Source organism: Onychostruthus taczanowskii, unplaced genomic scaffold (genome assembly GCF_017590055.1).
Source record: "Onychostruthus taczanowskii isolate IOZ18803 unplaced genomic scaffold, ASM1759005v1 scaffold1, whole genome shotgun sequence".
In the NCBI taxonomy this organism is placed as follows: Eukaryota; Metazoa; Chordata; class Aves; order Passeriformes; family Passeridae; genus Onychostruthus; species Onychostruthus taczanowskii.
Window position 1 is genome coordinate 6,659,392 of NW_024496525.1, and position 27,270 is coordinate 6,686,661.

Genomic DNA, 27,270 nt, shown 5'->3' on the forward strand with positions numbered 1-27,270 from the left:
ATTTGGCTGTTTAAATATATTTCTTGTTTGCTGTACACTTAGTTTTTTACTTGTACTATTTAAACCAGTCATATTATAAGTACTTACGGTATGTGGAATATAAAGGCACCATACAACCATCATCTGGGTGCTCTATCTTCCTCAGTTTAGATGTTTTTAAGCTGTATCTACTCTGAGACCAGTGAAATAATTGGGAATTTAATTTCTGTTTAGGAATGGAATACCAGCTCTAGCTAAAACCATCAGATTAGACGATCAGGAAGTTTCAGGCATTCAGTGCTGGGTGTACAGACTTCAGTCATTGGAATATTTTGTTTTAATCAAGTGTTGGTCAAGCACCTCTATCCACAACCAACCACTTGTCTGCTTCTGTAGTTTTTTGTGTGTCATGAAGCACGGTCAAGACTTCAATACTTGGCAGATAAATGCTGACTAGCAATATTAGGAGAAACTCACTTGGGAGAAGCACATGGTAGTGATTGTTGTGAAATGGGCAGGAAAGGTCGTCTCTGGAACTGTCAGTTCATTAACATGCAAAATACCAGCTGTTAATAGCCATAAAAATGTAATGAAGTTTGGGAGTTTTTTTCCTTAATGAAAGTCATGTTCTAGTTGCTGTTGGAACTGGGATCTTTTTGTTGAGCTGATAATTCCTTCCTCATGGAAAGTGTTGAACCTGGGGAGATGGATAAGAGAAGCCTGTGGTACATATGCCATGGAACAGTACCAGTGAGAAAAAATTACTTGTTTTTTAAAAGTTCACAGACTAACAAGGGAGGTGGCAAAATCACATGTGAAATCCTGCAGACCTCCAGCCTCCCTTGCCCTGAAAATCCAGTGAGTAGGATTGAACCTGATGTTAAATGGTTTAAGGGATTAGTGGATCACTGAAAGATGGTTAATTATTCACACAAGTGTCTGTTGACTTGGATGCATGGGTTGTGTCACACGGTTCGTTTCATAATTAAAGTCCAAAAATTACTACTAGGGGCTGGAAAAATAAATGAGCTTGATCACTTTTTCTTTCTCCCACTGAGAATATATAGAGGCCCTTGTTTCTTTATTTCTATGCCTTTTTTGTGTAAGTCTTCTGATCTGGCCTTTTCCTTTGTACTTCCCAATCTTCTGCTTGAGAGTTAATAGGAAAACACTGTGTTCAGCACCTCTCTTGGTGTTTATTCACTTGGGATTATTGTTCAAGTGCCACAAAGCAGTATTCTCCAGTTCTGTGGAAGCAGTATTCTCAGCAATGAGCTGTAAGTATAGTGGCATTGAGTTTTTCTCAGAAGCAAAGTGACCTTTCCTGAAATATACACTTCTAGTGTCACATTAGAAGAAACACCAATCTGTCTATTCCTTTTTCCTTTAAGAAGAAGTGCTCTGAACACATCAATAGTGCTTTATCCAATACTAGTGTTACAGTAATAATTCAGCTCTTTGGTAGATTTTATTACCTTTTACTATCAACAGTGATATCCAAACTGAAAAGTAACATGAATGATCAATCAGATTTAGACAGTCCAAATATACATTTAGTTCAGTTTCCATTTTCTTTGAGTCTTTTATAAATCCTAGAAGGCCAAGAAGAAATTGGGAACTACTTAGACTGTAGTTTAATTTCTTCAAATAATGCTCTTGAGACAGTAAGAAATGATAAATTATAATTTCAAGAGTGTGAATTAGATAAGAAAAAAGCAAAAGATTGTGTAGGTCAAAAATATTATATTCTGCTTAATAAAGTAAAATAGTTGTGTTAGCAGCAAAGGTTGGATCTTTAGTTACTAAAATCCTTTATTTAAGTAGGATAAGTACTGTTAAAGGTGTCCCACTAAGGTAGCAGCAGTTACAGTGAATGTTAAAGATGTGATGGGGTGAAAGGGAGATCTCAAGGGTACAGTTTGCGATAATGTACTCCCAAATGGACAGGGAAACTTGCTTTGAAACAAGAAAAGCTTACTATTTTAGCTTTATATTATATTTATATTTTAACTCTTTCATGGAGTAGCTATTTAAGGAACTTGTTGGAAGAGAAGCAGTTTTTCATTTGGTCTTCAGTTGTACTTAGGAGGCCTTCAAGGTGGTACAATATAACATGGTCCAAATATATGTATATTAAGATTTTATATCTTTGCAAGCACAATTAAGAAAAATTAGTCCATTACAGTAGTGTTTAATCTCAACATTATTGACAACATTGGGAACTGTGTGTAAAAACAACAAAAGCACAACACACAACATGGATATCTTTTCAGGACATTGTTAAAGCTCTGACTGAATGTATGGGAAATCCTTTAAAAGAAGGAAGAAGGCAGTGTAGAAAAGACTGCTAAAGACATATTTTTAAAAGCTCAGTCGGTATCCAAATGAGGAAGATGATGCATTGACTAGAGCTCTTTCAAATTTAACATAAAACAAAGAAGATAAAAGGGTTTTGAAGAGAGTCTTCTTACAGCATAAAACCGAATCCCTTGCTTTCAAATGCAGCACAGGTGAGAACCCTGCAGGAGAACATAACAGCCCAGAGGTGGGTAAAATGTGGGAGTGCAAAGAAAATAAGGCTATACTAGAAAAAATCCTCAGTGACTTGTGTCTGCCAGAATAGAGCAAAGAGGCATTTTAAGCTGAAAATTTCTCTTTAAGGGAGTCCAGCCTGGAGAACATATCATACTGAAGTAAAATTCAAAGAGGTTAAAACTGACTGATTAAATGAGCAGTGACAATTCCTGAGATTTACAGTAACACCCAAGATTTCTACAAGAACATGAGAGTCAGCTGAGTTAGTAGCTCTGCTGTGCAATCTGTTGCTTAAAGCTGGTGTAGTACCAGAGAAATGGAAGGCAGCAGACATGGTGGCAGGTCTTAAAAGAGCTTCCTAAGGATTGGCAAGTATTATCTTGAGTTCTTCTCAATGGTAGAAACAGCACTAAAGAGCAGGGTGCTGTTGGACATGTGAGCATATCTGGGGAACAGTCAGCTTTTTAGAAGAAAATGTAATGCTTTGTGAAAAGTGAAAATGCTTGAAGGAGATACTGAATTTGTGGATAAGTGGTGAGGTTGCTTATACTGTATTTAGATTTATAAAGACTTTAAGCAAAATCCTTCATCATAAGCATTTAAATAAAGTAAATTTATGTGGGAAAAGGGCAAGTATTTTTCCCATAATTTAATCAGTTATTAATTAATAACAGAATAAATCAGTTTCCTTAGAGGGAAATTCTGTGTTCAACACAATCATAAGTGATTTGAAAAAACAATACATGTTTAGGTAGCATGGTTGATGATACCAAGTTATTCAGGATAAGAAAAATTAATGTACTGCAGAGAGATGATGAGAAGTTTTACTATCATGAATGATAAAATAGATGGTAATGGTAATAAATTCAAAGTAGAACCCATGGGAGAACTTCATATGTACAATTTATGGACTCTAAGTTTTATTGTTGTGATTCAGTAAAAACACATTGGAGCTACTATGGATAATTTAGCTTATTTTGTAAAGAGTGAGAAAGGCAACTGGCAAATGAAAATTTAGTAGGAAAGAAAGAAAACAAGCAATACCATTTGTGCCTCTAACCATATCTTTAAAACTTTGTGATTTTGCTCATTCCAACAGAAGATGTCAAAGTCAATGAAAGATATGAAATGGCTTCTGTTCAGGATAGTAACTAGACTAGGATTTAGCTAGATTAGGATTTGGGGGTCTGGAAAAATGATGATTTAGGCAGGATGTATGGAAGCCTGTGAAATCATGGACAGCATTGAAGGAGCTAATAGGGAACATATGTTTACTCTTTCTTGTATTGAAAGAATTACAAAGAAGCCAATGAAATTACCAAGTGACAAGCTCAAAACACATACACAGAAGTATTCTTTGGCAATGCATCATTAAATCTGTGGAGTTCACTACCACAGAATATAATGGATGGTAAATGGGTTCAGAAGAGAGTAAGAGATCAACGGAAGAAAAAACTGTCAGGTCACCAAGGATGAAGAAGCAGTTTCTGTTTCAAGTTTCCTGGAAGCAGAAAAAAATATTCTGAGGTTATGTTTGTTGTCATATACTTTGGGGGAGAACAGTCCTGGAACTATTTCCATAACTTCATAGGTAGTATTTTGTAGAATATCTTAAGATAACAACTTAATTCTGAAGAAGTATTTTTCACTTATTTTTAGAAATCACAAGCCACCAAACAATCTTCGTCATATTGTTGGGTGTTTTGAGAGGTTCTGTTTTGACACTAAATTAGAAGATTTATGGTTTTCAGATTGTTCCCAGTTTCAGAGAGAATATTATTTTTCCTAAAAAGTGAAAATGTAATCTTATTTCAGACTTACTTAAAAAAGCAGGTAGAATAGGGCAGATCACCAGCTTGGCATTCATTATAAGCTTGTCCTGCAAACTGCAATTTCTTTAGTATACTAAACTCTCAGGTTCAGGTACCTTGTTGCTTAACAAAGGCTGTGTTAAAGTCAAACACCTCTTCTCTTTTTTGTTTCCTTCCCAATAGTTATGGTGTGCTGCTTTGGGAACTGCTGACAGGAGAAGTACCATTCAGAGGAATTGATGGTCTTGCAGTAGCATATGGTGTTGCTATGAATAAGCTTGCCCTTCCAATCCCTTCCACGTGTCCTGAGCCTTTTGCCAAACTCATGGAAGGTAAGCCAGCTGTGGTGTGTGTGGTTTGTGCTGTTGATAGAGTGCTGTTGAGCATGGCCTCTTTGTGTTGGTTTTCTTACCTCAGAGCACAGATTTCTCCAGTGGCTTTATCCAATGGTGCAGGTTATTGTGGGAGCCAGGCCTGGCTGTAAGTGTGCTGTGACAGTCAGTCTACTACCAGAATAATGAAAGATTTTTTATTAACTGGCTTTGTAGGAAAAGGGGGGCTATTGCTGTTCTCTCTTAGCTTGTTTTCTAGTAGTGAGGACTGACCAACACCAAAATTTCACATATTTAGGTCTTGTTTGAAGTCTAATTTGTTTTAAAATTCATAGCTCAAACATCTTGCTAATAGTGTCAGATTGGTTTGAAATGAAAATTTATCCTACTGACATTTCAGGGAGAGGTTTTAAATGTGGCTTTGATATTCCAAAACAACCCATATTTTCAGTCAGAATGATGTGATTTTCTGCTTTGTCTGTGGAGGTAGTTCGTGCCTAAGGTGGGCTACAGAGAGGTGAAAGAAATACAGAAATTAGTCACCAGAGCTGCTCTAGTTATTAAAAAGGGTTGTGTGAGGTCATTTTCAGGTGTTCTTTGTGACCTGGTCTGCTGGCCGTTGAAACGACTTTCATGTCTCTTGAGCTTCAGTTGTTCCTCCCTTCATTTCTCCCTCCCTTTCTCCTGCCCTCTCTTTCTTACCTTCAGTATTTTTGTCAGTGTCCCTATTCCCAAAGATTTGTGGGTGTTTATATGCAATAAACATTTTTATGCCTATCTGTCAGAAAGGAAAACAGATAAAGAGAAATCAAACTTGGTTTATATAGTCTTGGTGACCAAAGAATGAGTCTCAACATAGAATTGTTACTCTGTGGCCTCTGGTGGTGCTTCTAGCCTCAGGAAAGGAATATGAATCATAAAGAAAATGTTTCTGATGGATTCTTTTTTCCCTGCTTTTGGAATACTTTTTCATTTCTCTGGTGTTTTCATTGGGTTACAGGCTACAGTTAATTTAAAGTGAAAAATTTCATGTATGTTCTGCTACAAAAGAAATATCCTACTGGACAGTAAACAATAGAGTTGCAGGTAGAGTAGCATAGAGGCAGTGTAAAGTGAAAAACTGCATGTGAAAGAGTGGGTGAAACTACCAGCTCAGTGTTGTGCCAGGTAGTTTATTTTGACATGCTTTCCCGAATTTCTTAACTATAAGTGAGGATTTAAAAATCATGCCCTCTATTGGGAAAGTTAGGTAGAGGCATTTGGCCAGTGCCTGAACCCAGCAGCCCAGGGGTGAGCACCCACGTGGCTTCGGAACGCTTGGCTTCTCCGTGTGCAGGGGGAAGATGGGAACAAAAGAACCCAATTACTTTCTGCCCTTTCACCAAAGCTGTGTTTCAAACAGGCTGTTTCCCGTCTCGGGTGAACTCTTCTTCCTCTAGCGCTGCTTTCACTTTTGAATTACTGCCGTGGTGGTCTTCACTGAGACAACAAAGCTGAACTTTTGCTCTTCACAGAAAAGTTATATGTTACAACTGTCCTCATTAGTGCAAATAATGGCTGATCTAGGCCTGGGAAAATAAAATCCACGGGCCACCTGCTAGTTATCCTGTTCACTCATTCATGCATTTGGCTGGCTGCAGCATTTTGTTTTACTTTTGGTCATTTTTGCTTTGCCATGCTTAAAACCTGAGGTAAAGACACAGGGATTATGGTACTGACAGTCCAGCTGTAACACCCATTGCAACTAATTGGCCAGCAGCAGGGGATCATCAGAGCCCTCTTAAACATCCTCAGTTCTCTATTTTAAAAAAGAAGCAAAATAAAAGCCACAAATACAAATGTATTTATGTATACAAGTTTTGTGAAGTGATTTTTATTTTTAATTACAGCTGCCCCTTGGTGTACTTCAGTGCGCAAAACTGATGAATGGACTTCTTTTAGGACATCACCTAATATTTTTAACAATATTCCCTTTTTTCTCACTTCAAAGTCTAGAAAACTTTTAGAACATTTTTTTATGATTCATGTCTTGTGCTGCCAGTGACCATGTGGAGCAATGCTGTATGATGAGAGAGACCCATGTGTTAGTTACTTCCATTCATTCAGAAAAGCTGTATTCCTTACAAATACATGTGGGTGTGAAGTTTTGTGTTTGGTTGCTCTGGAATTTTGGCATGCAGGCATCTAGCAGTACTAAAGAGAATAAGGACAACTGCTGAACAAGAACCTGTGTAAGTGCTGGTACAGGACAACATAGAATGAGAATGTGATTTTTTTTTTTTCTGCTGGAGTAGAAATGAGGGAGAAGGAAGAGAGAGGACTGAATAAGTGCAAATTCTATATTCAAAAGTGTTGTTAAATCAAATGTTTTGATGTCACGGTTTGGGGAATTGTTTGCAATGGATTGGGGGTTACTTCATACTATTTTCTGTTTCTGTTTTCTGTGTTCAATTCCCATCACTGTAAAACATTGCCTTTTGTAGTGTTGCTCACTGAGCTGCTTTATGTGGTAAGATGGTTCTGTTTTTAGAGCTCTGTAATTGGATAATGAATAATTGCATTGGATTGTAAACGAAAAAGACTTGTTTACATATGTGGTTTCTCCTAAAAGCAAAAGAAAAATGACTGATTAATTTTCTCTCAAATAATAAAAAAGGACCTGTAAAAATAGGAGAACTCCAAATGCACCATTTGATGTCATTATTTATTTGAATCTCCTATTTCCACACAAGTTATGTCCAGTCTGCTTTGCAGGAAAGGTTTTCCATTCTGAGAAAAGATTCATAATGACTCAGCTCAGTATTAGATTTTGGCATCAGAAAACACCCTGATAGATATCCTCCTGCAGTATGACTGTTAACTCTGCAGTGTAACTATTATAAAAGAAGTATTTGCAAGAGCCTTGCATAGTATTTCTATATATATGCATCTTAAAGCAAAATATTAAAGGAAATTATTTGTTATTTTTTAAAAATGCTTTGAGGTGTATCCTTCTGTAAAATTAACAAATCCATGTTTTACTTTACATATTATTGCAATAGAACCTAGAGACCTAGGTAGTTAGGTAGTTCAAGATTTTAAGTGTTGTTGGATATTGAACAAGCATGAAAGCATGAATCCTGTACTTGACAATAGTCGGTGAAAGTGGGCAGTGGGAAAGCTGGGGTAACACAGGTAGTGTGTATGCCACTCTTAGCCACTGGGGATCAGTAAAGTACTACCTGTCCTCTCAGACCTTCATACTTAGAGATGCTTGACAGTTGTTTGTCTTTATTCTGTTCTAGATTGCTGGAACCCTGACCCACACTCACGACCTTCCTTTGCCACTATCCTAGACCATCTTACTGCCATAGAAGAGTCTGGTTTTTTTGAAATGCCCAAAGATTCCTTCCACTCCCTGCAGGAAGACTGGAAACAAGAGATCCAAGAGATGTTTGATCAGCTTAGAGCCAAAGAAAAGGTAAGTAGAGAGTAATGGTCCCTGCTTGTGCTCTCTGGATTGTAATTTCCCCATTTCTTAGTTCAAATGGGGATCACTGTTTCGTGCATCCCAGAGCTAATGTTGTCTTTGTTTTGCTGGAGTTTATATTAAGTCCCCGAATCAGTGGCAGGTTATGATGCACACAAGGGTAGAATCATGAGAAAAATAAATATCCACATCCTCAGCTGCTACTCTTTCTAATATTGTAGTGAGCTTCCATTATACTCTGTGCAAATTGCTGTGATGAGTTGATTGTTTATTGCATTTGATAACTGTTTCACTATTAGCATCTTAATTGAGAAACCCACTGAAAACTATTAACAGGAGATGTAGGAGGGTAGTTTCAGCATATATATACTCTAGTTAACATTGCAGCTTTGTTTCTGCTGGGTTTGTGTTTTCAAGGTTTTGAGCACAACCAAAATGCATGGACTAATAAACATGAGTGCTACCAGGGGAAGGGTCCAGTAACTGCTATAACTGAAGTCCATCTGGGCAAATAGCAGGAAACAAAAATGTTAGCAGGAATAACAGGATTGATGACCATCAGCCTTGAAGAGGAGATGTGAAAAAGCTGACAATTTCTTCAAGCATGATTGCAGAGAGCAGCTTGCTGCATCCAATTTAAGGTCCTTACAGAGACTGTCTTTAGTTATTGGTAAGAAAAACTGCAGCAGAACCAAAATCACTAGTGTAATAATATATTTGTAAGTTCACAGTCTCTTGCCTGAAAGTAAACTCATAATAAGCAGCTGTCTTGATTTGGGCTCAGAGGTTGGGTTTGAGAGGCAGAGAGAGAAGGAAAAAAAGACTTTGGGTTAGAGGAAAGAAGTCTAACTTCTACAAGAATACTTAAAATGTTTCTATTAATCTATTTTAGTAACTTTTGGGAAAAATAAATTACCTGATAGGCATTTCCTTGCTACTGTTGTCCCACAGTGTATCTGTGTTGGAAGAGTTTTTAAAAACCAGAAACTTCAACAGACAAACAGCTAAACAGTACTAACTGCACTGCCCTCAGGCTGGGTACTGTATTCCTCTTTAGCAATGGGGAAATAATTTTATATGCCATTCACTTACTGAACTTATTGAAATGTCCCTGTGATGAGCCAGGTAACAATGCCATTATTAAAAATATCTAAACTAAAATGTATTTGATTATCTATCTGATGTTTGAAGGAGTTTTTGCCTTCTGCAGTAGAATTGACCATCTGGAGAGAATTATTTGAAGTGCTGAATTCTTTGTCCTTGTGGTGGGAGGAGAGGAGCACAGTGGGATTTTGGGATTTCAAGGACAGTTTCAATTAATTCGTTTTGTCAGCAGGGATAGATCGAAAGGTTTGCCTTATGTGCCGTTGCCAGGACCATGTTGAGATGGCTTTTGAATATCCCCATAGAGGGAGACTCCACAGCCTCTCTGGGTAACCTGTGCTGGTGCTCAGTAATGCAGTAAAAAAGAGTTCAGTGAGTGTCCCCTGTGTTTCAGTGTGTGCCTGTTGCCTCTTGTTCTGCCACTGGGCACTGCTGAAGAGAGCCTGGCTTTATCTTTTTTCCACCCTTCCTTTGGGTTTTTGTATACACTGGTAAGATACCCCTTCACCCCACCCAAGCCTTCTCTGGGCTAGGATGAACAGTCCCATCTCTCTGAGCCCTTTCTCGTAGGAGAGATGCTCCAGTCTCTTAATCACCTTCATGGCCTTTCATTGGACTCTCTCCTGTATGTCCATATGTGCCTTGTATTGGAGAGCCTAGAATTTGACACAGGATTTCAGGTGTGGCCTCACAAGTGGTTATGTCTGAATTTTAATTCTGGTACGAGGGGCCTTGAATGGCAAGCGTTGAAGTCCTTGAGGATTGTTTTTGGCTCTCAGCTGAGCCTTTAACCAGTGGTGTTTGTGGTTCTGTGAGTGCGAGCCATTGTAGCTGTGCCTTAAGAACCAGTAATGTTAGTCTTAACCCGCAGGTCACAAGGCAGCCTTTTGTTTCTACATTCTTATCTCCCTGCAGGAGCTGCGCACATGGGAAGAAGAGCTGTCTCGTGCTGCTGTTGAACAGAAGAACCATGAGGAGCTGCTACGAAGGCGGGAGCAGGAGCTGGCAGAGCGTGAGATTGACATCCTGGAAAGGGAGCTCAACATCATCATCCACCAGCTGTGTCAGGAGAAGCCTCGGGTCAAGAAACGCATGGGGAAGTTCAAGAGGAGCCGGCTCAAGTTAAAGGATGGCAATCATATCAGCTTGCCTTCAGGTTGGTGGTGTGTTAGGCTGTGCCAGGTGACATGGGAGTAGCTTGTAGGTTTGATACTACTGACCCTTATGCACTGGAAAGGATTTGATGTACTTCAGGAAAAACGTGCCTCCTTGGGATCAATAAACTAAATTTAATGCTCTTGTGGCTAGTATTGCCCAAAGTTCCAATATGAAGGCCAGAATTTAGTTTGAAATGCAACATGTTGGTTAGCTGTTGCTTGTATATAGCTTATTGTAAAATTGTGGCATTGCAGTTTAGCATGTTAATACTCAAAAGAATCAGTTTTTTAAAGGATGTACATAGAAGATGATGCTCAGGAAATATTTTACATAATGCTGCATGAGAAACTATAATCTACTGGATTTTTTTTAGTGTAAAAAATTACCAAAAATACATTGATAGCTGTGACACTAAATCCCTAGATTACTAGTTCATATGTGAACTCCTGTTGACACTGAAGCGACTTCTGGAAGAAATGTTAAATATTAGTAAGATGTTGGCAAAGTCACTTTTAAGAGTGAAGATGCTGATATTCAGAAATACTGAATCCTTAGCATTTCTACTGCAGATTCTTTATGGAGATTTAAATTTGTCAAAAAACCAGATGTCTGGGGTTTGTAAATCACCTAGTGCTCATTATTACATCAGGGATGATGACTTGCACTGTATTCTTTGTTTTCTGGGAGACATTGGCTGTTCAGAAGAGAAATTACGATAAAATGTGTATGTTACCTATGCCTTTCTTTAGGTCTGCAAACACCTATTTTTGGTGGTGCTTAAGAAAGTGAGAGGTAAGGTGCTAGGATTTATGCAGGGGTATAATTTGGCATGTCACTCAGCACAACGTCTGTGTGTGTATGTGTTTCACACATATACTAAGAAGATACATTTTCAGGGCTGTGAGTGCACATCTTTGTGCTGAATTCTTATTGTGTACAATGAGGAAATAGCAATTAGCTGTAAAACTTCATTTCTACCTAGATCCCATAAGTTGCACTCTTTGAGGGTTAACATAAATTATTATTTCTTTTTTTCTTATATTAAAAAAAAGAGAATTTTAACTGTGTCTTTCTGCCTTTTTTTTTTTCTTTTGCTGAACAGATTTTCAGCATAAATTCACTGTGCAGGCTTCTCCAACGATGGACAAAAGGAAAAGCTTGATCAGTAGCTGCTCCAGCCCTCCTGCAAGTCCTACCATTATTCCCAGACTCAGGGCCATACAGTGTAAGGAGCTCAATATAGTATTGAATTTGGGAAATGTACAGTCTGTCAGCGTGGTAAGATGCCAAGATTGCTTATCTAGGACAGGACTGTTAAAGAAAGCACCTAAAATGTTTGCCTTGTGCCTTGCATGGATACATTTGGAGAGAAAAATGGAGTGTCCTAGTGATGGAGGAAGTACCACCTGATTTGAAGCTAAAACCGTGCTTACTCAAGTTTGTGAAATACTGCTGTTTCTATAGAAAATATATTCCATAGGTGTACAAGTTAATTTTAAATAATACTAATTTTCAGAGTAGATCTGTAAAACATTGCTGTAGTGTATTAAGTTACTGTTTTAAGGAAATAAAAACAAGGGCACTTTTCATGCAAATAATGTTCCCATAATAACACAGAATTAGGCAGACATACATGACTTAGAATTATGAAAGTCATGTTAACTAATGTAGAGTGTTTGTACTTGGAGATCACAGCACTTGTTCTAAAGAGAAACTGGTGGTGGAATAAAGCTGGTGAGGCTACCTATACTTGAAAGGATTAGGGAATGCTTAATTCGGCATTTGGTTGTTAGATTTTTGTTGATAAATGGTCAGAATTATGGGAAAATCACTTTTGTTACTATTCCTGTTCTGGCCTATGTTTTATTCTTTATGTTGCCGTGGAACCGATTCTTTTAATCTGTGTATCTGTTTTTCCTTCCCATTTTCTGCTGTTCTTTCCATTTGTGAAGTGACACCTGCTGAAAGCAGTAAAACGTGGGGACGAAGCTCAGTCCTTCCAAAGGAGGAAGGAGAAGAAGATGAGAAGAGAGGCCAGAAGAAAAAGGGACGCACCTGGGGACCAAGCTCGCTTTGTCACAAGGAGCTAGGTGCAGGAGAAGAGGGGTAAGAGAGGGCCTGGAGGAAGACTCATTTCTAGGTTCTAAAGGTGACTGTGAGCTGGCTCACAGGATGTTTGCCTATCCACTTGCAAACGCCTTTCTGCTTCCAGACTTCTTTCCTGTGCCAGAGATGTTAGAGATTCAGAACAGTTTACGAAATTGCATTCAGTTCATTTGCCTAGCAACGGATGTTTCACTGTCTGGTATTACGTTGTTAGGTGTATTTGTAAGCTGTCAAATTTCTTAGCTGTGCAAAATTCTCTGTAATAATTTTTCTCTGTTTTAAGGCTCAGCTTTCTGTAGTTCATTGTGTTAAATGCTAGTATATAAAAAGTATCTGGTAAAGCCAAGCAGATATCTTCTCTTTAGTCTTTTGAAAAGGACGTGTGCCTTGAGTGAATCAGTCCTGACAGTGATTTTTGCAGAAATACAGGTTGTACCTCTGTTTCTATAGGTTATTGTTCTGTGGTTTCTTATTTTTTTCCTTTGTGTGTGCGAATGATTTATACCAGGACTCCAGTGAATCATTGCTGGAATGCTGCTTTAAACATAGGGCTATTTTGGCCTTCTAAAATATTTGAATGCTTGGTAATTTTTAGTAATGTTTGAGTGTTTTCCCCCTGATAAATTGATGGTTTGACTCATGCCATGTTTTTTAGCAGGGAAAATAAGATAGCCAGTTATAATCTTTATCTTTACTATTATGTGGTCAGGTGTGAAATGCCTAAAAAATTGATGTTTGCATAGTGCGTTAGTATTATAGTCCCCTGCAAGAGGACCTGGATCTTTTAAAACATGTTCTTTCTCTGAGATACTCAAGACATGTTGGCAGGACAATATGGAGGAAGCTTCTTTTGCTGCTGCCTGTACTTTACCTGTTCTACAAATGAAGGATAGGATAGCATTCTAAGGAATTGAAACAGATGTCACACTTTACAATCATTAATTATGTAAAAGGTGGGGAGATCACTGAAGCTGGAAAAAACCACTTCTACCTTGAAATCACATTTTTAGAATTCTGGGAATAGACCTCTCCCATTTTCTATTCATTACTAATCAGTGGGAAGCACTGATTGCTTTTGGGCACAGACAGCTGGAATGGAGTTGCTTGCAAACTGTGGTTGCTCATAAAACTGTCCTGTTCTCTCTACAACTGAGATGTTCTGTATTACTCAGAGTCTCTCCTAGGGAGACTCGATATGGATATTGCATTTTGCAGAGTGTCTGAAATTTGAGAGTTTTGCTGAGAGGGCAGTATGGCTAACATACAATGAACCACTCCTTGCTGAGGTCATGCCAGACTGCAGACTTTAATTTAAAGGGAGCAGAGTTGCAGTAAATATTAGTGACTCAAAAGATAGTTCTTGATATTTTTTAGTATTTTTAAATTCTTATTTTACACAGGGTAAGGCAATAAAACTTCATTGAATATTTAAGGTTGAGAAAGACATTTAAGATTGAGTCAAACCATTAACCTACACTGCCTTGCTCACCAATAAACCATCTCTCCAAGTGCCACATCCACACATCTTTGGAACATTTCCGGCGATAGTGATTCCACCACTTTCCTGGGCAGCCTGTTCCAATGCCTGACCACCCTTTCAGTGAAGAAATTTCTCCTAATACTTAAGCTAAACCTCTCCTGGTGCAACTTGAGGCCATTTCTCGTGTCCCATGACTTGTTATTTGGGTGAGGAGGCTGACCCCACCTGGCTAGACGCTCCTTTCAGGAAGTTGTAGACAGTGATAAGGACTCCCTAAGCTCCCTTTTCTGCAGGTTAAACAACCCCAGCTCTCTCAGCTGTGCTTCATATGAGTGACGTTCCCCTTCCCTAGCTCCGTTGCCCTTCTCTGAACATGCTCCAGCTCCTCAGTGTCTTTCTTGTAGTAATGGCCCCAGAACTGAACACAGGATTCAAGGTGTGCCCTCGCTGGCACTGAGTACAGGAGAACAATCACTTTCCTTCCTGGATGCTGTTGGCTTTCTTGGCTACCTGGATGCACTGCTGGCTCATGTTCAACTGCCTGTTGACCAGCATCCCCAGGTCCTTTTCCATCAAGCAGCTTTCCAGCCACTCATCTCCATTGATGGGGATGAGTAGTATTGCATGGGGTTGTTGTGTGCGAAGTGCAGAACCCACCACTTCACCTTATTGTACCTTTTACAGTTGGTCTCGATTCGTCATCAATGCAGCCTGTCCAGATCCCTCTGCAGAGCTTCCTGCCCTCCAGCAGATCAACACTTCCACCCAACTCAGTGTCACTGCAAACTGGCCGATGGTGTTCTCAATGCCCTCATCCAGACCATTGATAAAGAGATTAAATAGGGCCAACCCAAATACTGAAGCATGGGAGAACTGGGATAAGTGGAGAGCTAAACTTAGGATAGAGAAGTCCAGTTCAAGTATTCTCCATAATGCCATTCTGGTAGCAGAAGTGCTGCTGTTACTGCTGCTTATGGGACTTTGTGATCCAGGGAACTTTTATCTTCATAAGTTTTATCACTTTCCATGTATTTTTTGTAGAAGATAATTCCAAGTTTATTCGAGAATAGCATTGTGAGAATTGCAGTGACCTATAATTAACATCAAGTAAAGGCAGTCATGAAAAGATAATACAATGATTATTAACACTTCTCTATCTTTGAACAAAAAGAATATGCACAGCAGCAGAAGAGTTTTGTAGTGAATTGCTGAGACTGGATGAAGCTTTATGTTGAACTAGTTCTGTGGCAGTTCAGTTGTGATCTTACAGTGTATTCTCAAGGATATACTGTGAAGTTTTAATTGTCTTTAAACTTGGCATTGTTTAGTCACAGGCTTACTATGGCACGGTGATGGTCACCCTGCTTTTCGTTCAGGTTACTAATTTTACAGAAGGTGATAGTGAATGTAACTTAAAATCCTTTGGCAGTTACATCTTAAAATCTTGAAAACTGAACAGGGGTGAGCCTGGCAGCAGCCTTTTTAAAATTCACTGCAATATTGTATTAATGTCTTAACATGGTATTACAGAATGGTATTGAGACACCAGACATGCTGTCTTACAGTTGCAAGGAACTCTTTTGCAATTTGCTGAGCAAATAAACCTTGTCATCTTATCATTCTCAAAAAGAGGTGCCACTGACTTCCCAGTAGAAAAAGGCAACAGAAAAGTGACTCAGTCATAATACAACAAAGTAAGTAACAACCTTCTGATTAGTTAATCTAAATAGATTACAGGTAAGAAGTCTTTAGGTTCCTGAGTTGTTATGTTGGTGATTGAAATATAGTTTTAGTGCTAGTGCTTTCAAATCATTCCATTTGCTCTTTCCTTAGGGCAATAGCAGACAATACTGCTCTAGTAGGAACATTCTCTAAGTCTGCATGTTTTGAATTGCTTTCAAATGCACACCACTGTCTAGCTAAAATGAAGTGCAGCAATCTTCTGAACAGGTCTTTGAGGTCTGCTTGTACTTTGTGGGGAAAAGAGAAGGAGCAAAAAATAAAAGGAAGGATGAAAATTTTATAACCTTAAGGCAAATGTAGGAGGCCTTGAAATTATTCTGGTAGCTATTTATCTTCCTGTTCACACTGAGCTACACTTTGATAGTAACAGCAAACCTTCAGTTTGTTCTTTGCAAGGGAAGATTGCTCTGAGAAGTCAAAAAGGAGCAAACTAAGTTGAGTTTGTGTTTTCCCAGCTCTGTGGAAGTTTCACCTTCCTCAGTAGTTCTCTATCCATATTATAAGAGCTTTGAGATTGAGTTTCAGAGGTTTGCAGTTTCACACTGTTAACATGGTTATTTTCACTCACCAGCTTTCCCCTAATATGCATCTCTGTTTATAGTATGTATCCTAGGTAGTCATGTTGCACACCTGGGTAATTCAGATCCAACATACATTATTTGGTGTGTTGTGCTACACAGCTGGCTTATACAGCTGTGGGCAGAGTAAATCAGAACAGATGCACACACTGAATGGCATGTGTGTTATAAAACCCTGGGTTGTCTGTCTTGACAAATAGGGCTCAGTGCTGTGCTGTCGATTCGAGATCGCAGCAGGGTACTGCATGTGCCAGGATGGTTAATGAGAATGGACTTGCAATGCAGTTGAGCACTGCACAGGATACTTTTAGTGTAATGTCTATACCATAGTCATCAGCCAACTGATCATGTGCTGGATCGAGTTTAGGTTCTGTGGCCTTGCTATTGCTGCCGTATTGTTGACAAGTACGGCAACTCAGCTGGGTAGAGAGCAGAGGAAAAACTCATACCAAGGCAAAAAATTACCCCCATGTAATAAACTTTTGAAATCCTGGAATGGAGGCTGTCTTAGAAATGCAGAGTAATTCTGGTGGGAAATAAGAATCATGAGAGGTGACTTCCATATGGTTGTATTTCCCTTTCTCTTTAAGGGAATGATGGCAGTGAATTATGTGGCTTACCAAAAAACAATACAAGTTAGTAACGGAGTTGGAAGAGATCTTTGAGTTTTCTGTTCCGTCAATAACAAATTGATGGTTTTGTGTGTCCAGTTGAGATCATTTAGACTATCTGCAGATCTTTTTATTCCTTCCATGTAATTTCTGCCTATCTTCAGTGTGTGTGGCTTTTCACCAACACTGTGATATTTCATGTTGGAGTTTGTGGAGAAAGGCACAAAAATTTTCCATTTCAAACTATGTTGATAAATGAATAATAAAACTTTGAATATTGATGTATCAGAAAGTTGTTGACATGTCTGATGTCATGAAATTAGTGCAGGATGATGATAATGAAAACCTATGAATAGAGATCACTAATAAGTTCAGGAGCCTGGTAACATACATTTAGACACAGGCCAAAGTAGGGATTTGGGTTTGGGTTCTTGTCATGGGCTTTTTTTGTTTATAAGTAAAAGAAACAATGACATGGTTTATAAATTTAGTTACCTTTTTCCCCATAGTCTAGAACTTGTGCTTTTAACTGTACTTCAATACTGTGTTTTCTTTATAAGAAAAATATTGGGGTTTATGACACAGGGACATGGCTTTGCTGTTACAGTGGCTTTAGCTTATTATTTTATTTGTCCTAGTGAGTGATGTTTGAATTTCATTGTTCATTTGTGTTTCACATGAAAACATTTTTGGAGGTGTTTTCTCCTGCCCTTGCTGAGCAATTTATTTTTTACCTGCCATGGTAAGTTTGATTTCAAAAAGGAATCAAGATTTAAAAAGATTATGCCTTGATTTAAAAAGAAAATTTTTCATCTGATTTTTGTAGTGGTGCCTTCTATTATTCTGCATTCATAGCTTGCTAGCTACCAGCAGGGGCCTTTTGACTGCCACAGTGTAACACATGAGGAACAGGCCTTTTTTTCTTATTTCCTTTTTTTTTTTCTTTTAATGTGAGTTAAAGATGTCAGAAAATTTCTTGCTGTGGGAGGATTTCAGATCTATATAGTTGAGATGGATACAAGCATACCCTAAGTAAATCAATAGAGAATATATAAGGGAGGGGAGAATGGAAACTGATTGTGAGCAGGTACATTTTCTCACATCCTTCTACCATTTTCAGTCTGAAAGCTCTGGTGGAGGGATGCAAGCAGTGGTCATCCAGTGCACCAAATCTTGGGAAGATCCAGAGAACTGCACCTGCTTTTCCAGGATTCACCAGCTTAGCAGAGATGGGTAAAAGAATGCCCTGAACTTAGTACTCTCATCCCCACTTCCATTCACATTTCAATGAACCTCTTTCCTGACCTTCAGCTGCTACCTTACAGCAATGTTTTAATTTTGTTTGGTATCTGTTTTTCTTTTTTCTCTATTCTTTGTCAAGTATCCACTTTCTCCTTATGGATTTTCTTCTTTTTCACCTCACTGCTTGTGCTTCTCCCTCTGTCAAGCTAACAAGTTTCCGTTAATTCTCCTCTAGCTCCATGCTGTCTCTCAGCTCCTTTCCTGAATAATGATATTTACATGTGCTGCATGCTTACACCTTCACTTGAAAGGAGAAATCCTTAAAATTTTTCTGTCTTTTGCTTCTCACTCACAAACACATAAATTTACTCTAGAAGTTGCTGAGTTGTAGGTTGTCTTTGAAACGCTGTTCTGCAATTAATCCCAAGTGGATGAATGCTTCACTGATTTCTTTCACTTTCATAGTGTTTCCAGTTACTTCTCTCAGCCTGTCTTCTTTGGAAACAATAGGCTGTATTTGGGAGTTGATAAATGATGTTTGTGAGGGGAACAGTTGCATCTTCTGAGGAGAATCTTACTTTGAAGTGTAATTGTGAGACAATGAAATTTGCCAGTGAAAATGTTACATTGACACAAAGTCTATTTTCATTTGCTTTCCAGATGATGAGGACAGTGAATGTTTTAATGGAGAGGGCAAAGTGCACCCTTCACCTGTGCACAATCAGTCATACCTCTGCATCCCCTTTCAGAAGAATGAAGAATGGGACGGCCCTTCTAGTGATGCCAATGAGGAGTCCACCCCTGTAAACTCTGCTACCAGTACCCCACAGCTGACACCCACCAACAGCCTCAAACGTAGCGGCTCCCACCACAAGCGATGTGAGATTGCATTGCTTGGCTGTGGAGCAGTGCTGGCTGCTGCAGGCCTGGGTTTTGATCTCCTAGAAGCAGGGAAGTGTCAGCTGCTGATTGAGGAAGAGCCAGAGGTGCCCAAGGAAGAGAAGAAGAAGCGTGACAGCATTTTTCAGCGAGCTGGACGTCCACGCAGGAGCACTAGTCCACCTTCCCGGAAGATCTTCAGGAAGGATGATCCCCTGTTGTTGCTAGGCGAGCCATCCACATCCCTCACCCTTCTTTCCCTGTCTTCCATTTCCGAATGTAATTCCACCCGGTCCCTGCTGCGCTCAGACAGTGATGAGATTGTGGTTTATGAGATGCCTGTCAGCCCAGTGACAGTCAAGGCTCCCTTGCCAGCCATTACAAACCCACTGGTCAATGTCCAGATCGAGAGGTTCAAACAAGACCCCAACCAGTCCCTGACTCCCACACATGTGACGGTCTCTTCCCACACCCAGCAAAGTGGACACAGGCGCACGCCTTCTGATGGAGCCATCAAAGGGGGTGGATTGGTCGTCAATGGGTGCCCAACCAGTGGATGCCCTTCCAGTAGCTGTTTAACTGGAGCACTGGGAACAGGTAGGTTTTCAGCCATCTTCCTTTTCCTCTTCAGAGTAAAGACAGAAGCAATATAATTATACATTTGTTGAGATGACCAGCCCACAAGAATTGCTTGTGGAGCCTATCTTTACACAAGTAGCTGACAGAATAATGCAGTAATGGTTTTGGTTCCAGCATCTTCAGATTGCCATAATCTTGAAGATACAGTGTTTGTACATTCTGAATGAAGGCTTTCTGCTTTGAGTATGTTTTTGCACTGTATATACAATAAACTAAGATCTGTAGGAACCACTTAGCAATGACAGCTAACATGTTTTTCCCTCTTCTCTTACATTGTCTGTTTTGGATAGGTGTATTAAAAACACCTAGTCCAAGCAGAGATCCCAGTGAGGTCCCTCGTTTGCCAGACCCCAACCTTGTTTTTCCTCCAACCCCAAGACGATGGAATGCACAGCAGGATCCCACACTGGAAAGACCCAAGACCCTGGAGTTCCTACCCCGGCCACGTCCTGCAGCCAGTCGGCAGCGGCTTGATCCCTGGTGGTTTGTGTCACCCAGCAATGCCAAGGGTGAATCTTCTGCCAACAGTTCAAGTACTGATACTCCAAGCAATCTTGACTCTTGTTTTGCTAGTAGCAGCAGCACTGTAGAAGAGAGACCTGGACTGCCTGCACTGCTTCCTTTCCAGGTGGGTCCTCCTGCAGAGGAGCGGACACTGTTGGACATGGATGCTGAGGGGCAGAGCCAGGACAGCACCATTCCGCTATGCAGAAGTGAACTTAACACACACAAAGCTGCAGCATATGAACTCAAGCAAGAATTCTGGTCTTAATATGAAACCACTGGGGACAGTGAGCCCCTCTAAATTCAATCCTACTTTTTGCACTGAGAATGCACTTTGAAAACAGATAATGTGGAGGGATGCTACAGAGATCATATGGTGCTGCCTCTGCTGAAGATGTGTTGTCAGCTGCCTGATTTTTGTCTGCATTTGGGTGAAACTTGGCAACTCTGAGCTGCTGACTTTTGCTGTGGGGTTTTCCTGTAGTCTTCCCTACCCTCTTATTGCAGTTTGAATCTGCAATGAGCTGAAATTATCATATCAAAGTCTTTTGTTACTGACCTTGTAGGATTTGGCACTTGGCAGTAAGTATATCGGTATCCTGGTATTAATCAGTATTTTCAAATAATATTCAAATATTACACTACAGCAGACATCACTGTTTGATGTTTTCCCAAGGAATCCAGAATGGAAACAAATAAATATCTGGAGACTACCTTCTCTGAAATACATTCAGATCATTAGACAGGCCTGGGAATCATCATACCCCCACTGAAATAGCAGAAGTAGCTATCTTAAGACTTGTTTGTCCTCTTTTGCTCATGTGATAGTGTAAGGTGGAACAGATGGTAGGGGAAGGGCATGGCGTCTCCACTGGTGGAGGTCTTTGAGAGCAGGTGAACCAGACTGTTGGAAACAAGTAGGTGTAGTTGATCCTGGCTTCAGGGTAGGTTGGATGAACTTCAATGATCTCCTGAGGTCCCTCTCAGCCCTATTTATTTTATGACCCTGTGCTTTCAAGATGAAGGCTTACAGTATAGCTGTTTAGCTTGGTTTGGGTTTTTTTTTTCAGACTTTCATTCAGTCTCTTTTCTTCCCACCCTGTTTCTCAGGCTCATAGTCAAGTTGCCTCAGCTTTGGGAGGGGTGTTAGCAGAAACTTTCTTTAAAGATGTGTTGGCTTGCAGAAGGAAGTAAGTTATGTGTTTCCAAATCTTTTTCTTTCTATTTTTTTCTCCTTTCTTATGCCTTTCAGGAGTGACCCATGAAAACCAAGATTGTTCTTATGCACACTGGTACTTGTTTAAGGCTGTTTTGAAAATGAGGCTTATTAGTAGTTGGATTGTGCAAACAGGAATCAGAACATCTGGATTCTGTTTTATTTTGTCACTGACTCACTGTGTGACCCTGGGCAAATAATGTAACCTCTGTGCCTGAATTTCCCCATCTGTAAATAATAGGAATAATACCTACCTCACAAGGGGAGGGGTTGGGACGTATATAATAGGTATAAAGTCCTTCGAGATCTTTGAGTGAAAGGCACTATAGATATGTAGAACTTTATTCTTGTTCAAATATGTAAACCACTCCTAGATCTGGAGCAAGAACAGACCCCTGTCTGGAAGGAGGAAGTCACACAAATAGGGTGTGCCTATGCTCAGAGTTTTCTGTACAAAGACTTCAAGTGTGTCTGTGCCACTGCAGATATGTGTTACTGGCTGTAATGAGAGCTTCAATCTTCCCCAAATTTGGCATTATATATAAGGGATGTGGCCTTTATGTGAGTGTAATAGGGTAGTCTGCTTTATTGCAGGGTACAGCATGTCTGTTCACTGGTTTTGTACAGATCTGTGCTCCTTTTGCTAATCCGCTGATATTTGGTTGCAAATAAGTCATTTGACAGTGCTGCCAATGCAGTGCTCAGCCTGTTGGGGCAGTCCAGTCCTGCTGGGAAGGCAGTAGAGCCGAATAGTTCCTGCAGCTGTCAGCACAGTGAACTTGTGTGTTTAGATGTTTGTAACCTGATTTAAAAAACCAGCATGTTTGAGGAAGAACTGTATGTAAGGCTTTTTAGTTCTGTGTGAGGACTGAAACCAGCATGTTCCCATTAGTCAAGTGCACCTTCTTTTTCAAGGAATTACAGTATGTTTTGTTTTGAAAGGTCACATATTTTTTATTTATCACATTCCATGGAAAATGTTTAATGGCAGAATTACTTTATGCTGTCTATTAAATGCTCCAGAGCTAGCCTTAATGGTGCTACACTAGATGTTGAAGCTAGGAAGATGTTGACTGTTTAGACAAGGTATTATGATAAGGCAAGATGGGATTCAGATACTTAAAGAAAACATTTCTGACTATTTTGTTAAATTTAGACTTCTGGCATTGATTTCTTAAGCATCCTTTTGCTTTCCATTTCTGAAAACTCAGTTTGTGACCCAGACATTAGCAAAAAGGCAAAACTCATGCAACAGATTGTTAATTTTGATTGTGCTATAAATCAACCTTAATGTAATCTGAGTAAAAGGCTGTGTCAGAGGGATTTGAAAGGACATGAAAATAATTTATTTTTCATGGTCTTCCTTATAATTTTTAAAAGTCTGGAACAAAACTGGATCAGCTGTTCTGAAATGTTATTCTATCCAAAAGGTATCATTATAAGTGTCATAGTGATAGTACAGGGATAAAATGTTTCTAAATCATGGAATATTCGGGGGAGTTAGAAAGGAAGGATAGGCCTGATAGGCCCTGGGAAAATGTTAAGGTAGGCCCTGGGAAAATGTTAGGCTGCACCTGTATTATCATTTAATGACTATGATAAATGATATGATTGTTAGATGCGATGATTGTTTGGTAATTGGATATAATTATTGTCTAATCATAACAAAAATCATGAGAAACGATGTTGGGGGGGGTTGATGGAAATTACAAAAATCCATGCTTGGATGAAATCAATATATACAACAGAACAATATAAGTTTAATAATTATTAAGTAGTCATGTAACGATAAGGGTATAAAAACACGTTCATCCCAAACCCATGTCGGAGTCAGATTTGGGTCTGTGCCCCTGGCACCCAGAGCTCTTCAATAAAAGCCACCTGCATAATCATTCCATGATTATGGGTTCCTGAATGCTAACCACAGGGAGAATCATCTGCTCTGCAAAGGCATCACCTGGAACAGCTCCATTTGAACAGAAATCTTTCAAATCCATTTACTTGTATGAAATGGGAAGACACCTTTCTAGGTGACACTATATAACTGGTATAACTCAGCCTGCTGAACTTTGTAATATCTGGCCAGTTGATTTCACCAAGTGAACTTTTAAGGTTTATGTCAAGTTCCCAGGAAAGACAAACATAAAGGCAAGTTGTTCAGTCATCTCTTTTACTTAGGAAAGTTGAGGATGAAGAATCAACCACCCCTTGCCCCTTTCCCCCTTTTATATAATCATTTGGTGAAGGTGCTATATAGCTGAACATTGAGAAGTACTTTGCTCCAAAGGATATCTTCCCTAATGCTAAGTGGACATTGCTACATCAAAAAACTTGGTAGGACAGATGAAAGAGTCAAGGATCCAGGTCAAGGTTACCAAACTAGATACTGTTATTACAAAGCTGCCAGACAGACTAGTTAGAAGCATACTGGTTGGTATGTGTTTGTTTTGTGGTTTTTATTTGGGGTTTTTTTTTTTTTACCTCTCTTTGATGCAATTATCGTCATTGAATCTAGCATGTGAATTAACCTGAGGAAGTCTTTGAGCATCCACCCATAACTGTCTTCCAATGGCCAACCTGAGGTATCAGGCAAGAGGAGTCAGTTGTGGAAACAAGGCTCCTGACTTCAGTAGGTGGTGGGGTATTCTCTGGCAGGCAGAGATGGGGCTCTCAAGAGTTGTCAGGTATCTTACCTTATGCACTCCAAAAGCTTTTGCAGCCAATATCCTAAGGTCCAGAGGCTGTGTGCATGTTTAAGCTAGGTCAAAACCTCTCTATATCCATCTGTCCCATCCTGGCTTGAATTGTCTGCTTTCTTAATCTGTTGGGGTTTTTCCTTCCCATCTGTGGGAGCTGAGGTGCTCCAAATCTCCAAAGAAGTGGTTGACTCTGTTCCACTAGACAGTGAGAAGCTGTGAGCCCATCAGCTCAGAAATCTTTTTTTTCCTACTGGTTGATAGTATTTCCAGTTGTCAGGGAAACAAAAATGTCAGAATATTGGTCATTGACCTACCTTTATAGTAGTATTCTTGAGGAAGATGGTGAAAATCTTACTTTAAAAAATTTCTAATAATTGTGTTGTTTCCTGAATGTCTGAATAAGCTGCACTTTTGTTTTGTCTGAGAAAATGAGGAAAAAGAAAACATGAACGTCACTGAGCAGTCTAAAACAATGACAAAAGAATGGAGAAAAATATGTTTGAATACAAGCCTTACAAAGAGGAAGTGGCCGTTTTTTGACTGATAGTAATAATGAGATTGTAGCTGAGAGAAATGATTGTGGTTTAGAAATATGTTTGTATTTTTGTTTATTCAGCTGGCAGTGCGTATCACTAGTTTATGTAATTGATGTGCTGATTTAGGAAATAGAAAGAAGTTTGTCAGCCCTTCAAAGTATGCTATCCTTGCAGCCTGTTCAGTTTTCCTGTAATTGGAATATAATAGAGATACTGGGGGAAGGCACAGACATAGCAACCAGTGCAAAAAAAGGACAAATTTTTGGACAAATTTCTTCTGGTTTCATATAAATTGAGTGTGGGACAAGTAGAGAGAAGAAAGCTTTTGTGTCAAAACTAAGGTGATTAAGTAGTTACAAATTCTTTTCTAATACTGTTGCTTCTTACAGACTGTTTTACCAGCAAGTAGGTCTTAATATCCTCTCAGTCATTTTCAGAGGTGCAAATGTAACTTTTTATACATACTTTCCCTCCACTTTATTATTGCAATGGGTTGATATTCAGTATGGGGCAGGGAACCTTGGTGAAAATACTCTTTTTGTAGTAGTTTTCTAACAAAATGAGTATTTTTAAAGTGAATTTTTTGTTATTGATGGAGAAAGACCTGTTCTGGTGTGGCATGGTTTTATGATGACATATTTTTCTGTACCTCTAGGAATGGGAGTAGTTGCCTTCCTCTTCATAGCATGCTGTTATCTTAAGACATTGTGGACAATACTGCATAGAGATGTAACTTCGATATGTCACAAAACTGGATACCTCTCATTCTGTTGAAGGTGAGGCAGTAATGGTCAAGTAAAGAAAGGTCTTTGCCTTTAGAGTGTTTTGTTCAATAGAACATGTAGGAAACCTCTGACCTTAATTTTTATTTGAAACCTAATTCATCTCTGTGGGATGAATATGGGACCTGGAGTCTCATTGGATGTATGGAATCAAACCTGTTCCTACGTCCCAAAATTCAGTGATAGTCTGTTTTTTTTGCAAGTAATTTTAAGCTAATGTAAATAGGTTTGTTTCTCTTTGGTTTTTTAAAATATTTCTCCTTGGAAAATATGCTTCTTGCTTTCTAACCTTTTCCATGCATTTTGGAGATACTCTCGAGAACCCTTACCAACTCTGGTGAATAAGAAGGGTTATATCTTGCAGTGTGATTTAAGTTCTCCTTTTGGCTTCTTTTTTTTTTTTAATGAAAAAGGACATTTACATTTGGAAAGATTTCTGATCCTTACCCTGTCACTGAAGAACAGTTTCTTAGCTTCCATGTTTAGAACTCCTTTAAGACTACAATTTGGGTAAAACTGGACATTAAAAGTGAGGGGATAGACATGTGTTAAAACATAGTTGCAAGCAAGCAATAAATACAGCAAATACAAGAACCAAAATATACTGTCACAGAACATAACTCAGATTTCATGAATCTTTGGTTGATGGTATAATTAAGATATCTATAGGAAAAAATGCCTTCTTACGTTTTTTCTTAAGTTTACTATCTTTGTACTAGAATACAGTGGTTTGCACAGCCAGCTAATGTGGTAACTAGCTGGACAGAAAGGATCTTTAACCAAATTTGCTTTTTTTCCCTCTTATTTTCAATCCAGGTTTTGGTTTAAATTTTATTTTTTTGTCTTTTTTTTTTGGTGTTTAACAACCAATACAGTCTTGAGAAGAACTTATTATTATTAACTTCACTTTCACAGCTTCATGAGGCATTATGGACATGAATCTATGGCTTATTCTGGTGCTCCCTCTATTGAATGCATTAGTAGAAAGTCATGCTGCAGTTAAAATGTACATTTGCTTTTGGTTTTTCTCATGCTTGGCTTTTTTAAACAGTTTTGCCTCTGGTCAGAGATGAGCACAACTTCTGAAATTACCTACATAAACTTTCTTTTTTACGTTGGAAGTAGTCACTTCCAGGCTAGGAGGTTTGTGCTTGATTAACAAGTAACTTGCCACTGGTGACTGGGTAGTGGGTCTGATGTAGATACTGGAATTATTATTTTTCCTTTCTAACAAGGACCTCCCATTTTTTGCAACTGGAAACTCTTCAGCACTTCCTCAACATTTGTATACAAGAAATACATTTTAGCTCCTTTTGTACATAGTGAAAAATCTTCATTTTTCTAATCAGGAACATAATTTTCCTACTGAGAATGGCTTCTAGAGCTCTGTGGTTTTGTCTGTTAGTTTTCTGTTTGGGGATATTGTTTATTTTGGGTTTAGTTTTTAAGCCTCTCAAATATGTATATATATGTGTTAGGTGCATCCTTGTGTGCCAAGGTGCCTTCCATCACACATATCTCCTTGCTGGGGCCTGAGGTTGGTTTTTTGGAGGGACCTCCTAGTTGTAGCTTTCAGTACTTTCAGGCCAAATACCATCACTGGAAACCTTTTGTGTCCTCCCATTTACCCTCCTGTGTTGAGCTGCACACTACCACTGCCTCTCCCTGTTTCTCCATTAGGGTTTTGGCTCCATCCCATCTTTGTTGGTTATTTATTCCTGTTGCCGTAATAACAAGTGTAGGGCTGGAAACCATACACATTTCAGATGTGCTTTGACCTAAAGGATCTCCACACTAAAAGCGTAAGATACAACTGGGTGAAGTGGAAGTGGAGTTTGTCAGGAAATAAGACAGTGAAATTATCCTT

At 39.1% G+C, this 27,270-nt stretch overlaps 1 protein-coding gene across 1 annotated transcript in view; it reads left to right on the plus strand.

Annotated features, from left to right (window-relative positions):
* Window positions 1-21,292, plus strand: part of MAP3K9 (mitogen-activated protein kinase kinase kinase 9) — a 51,510-nt gene extending 30,218 nt beyond the window's left edge. Inside the window, exons 4-11 of the mRNA XM_041399403.1 lie at window positions 4,509-4,657; window positions 7,942-8,117; window positions 10,146-10,386; window positions 11,491-11,613; window positions 12,341-12,494; window positions 18,027-18,139; window positions 18,809-19,624; window positions 19,957-21,292. Of these exons, the coding sequence (XP_041255337.1) occupies window positions 4,509-4,657; window positions 7,942-8,117; window positions 10,146-10,386; window positions 11,491-11,613; window positions 12,341-12,494; window positions 18,027-18,139; window positions 18,809-19,624; window positions 19,957-20,438 (2,254 nt within the window). The 3' untranslated portion in view covers window positions 20,439-21,292. The remainder of the gene's footprint in view (window positions 1-4,508; window positions 4,658-7,941; window positions 8,118-10,145; window positions 10,387-11,490; window positions 11,614-12,340; window positions 12,495-18,026; window positions 18,140-18,808; window positions 19,625-19,956) is intronic.
* The last annotated feature ends 5,978 nt before the right edge of the window (window positions 21,293-27,270 follow it).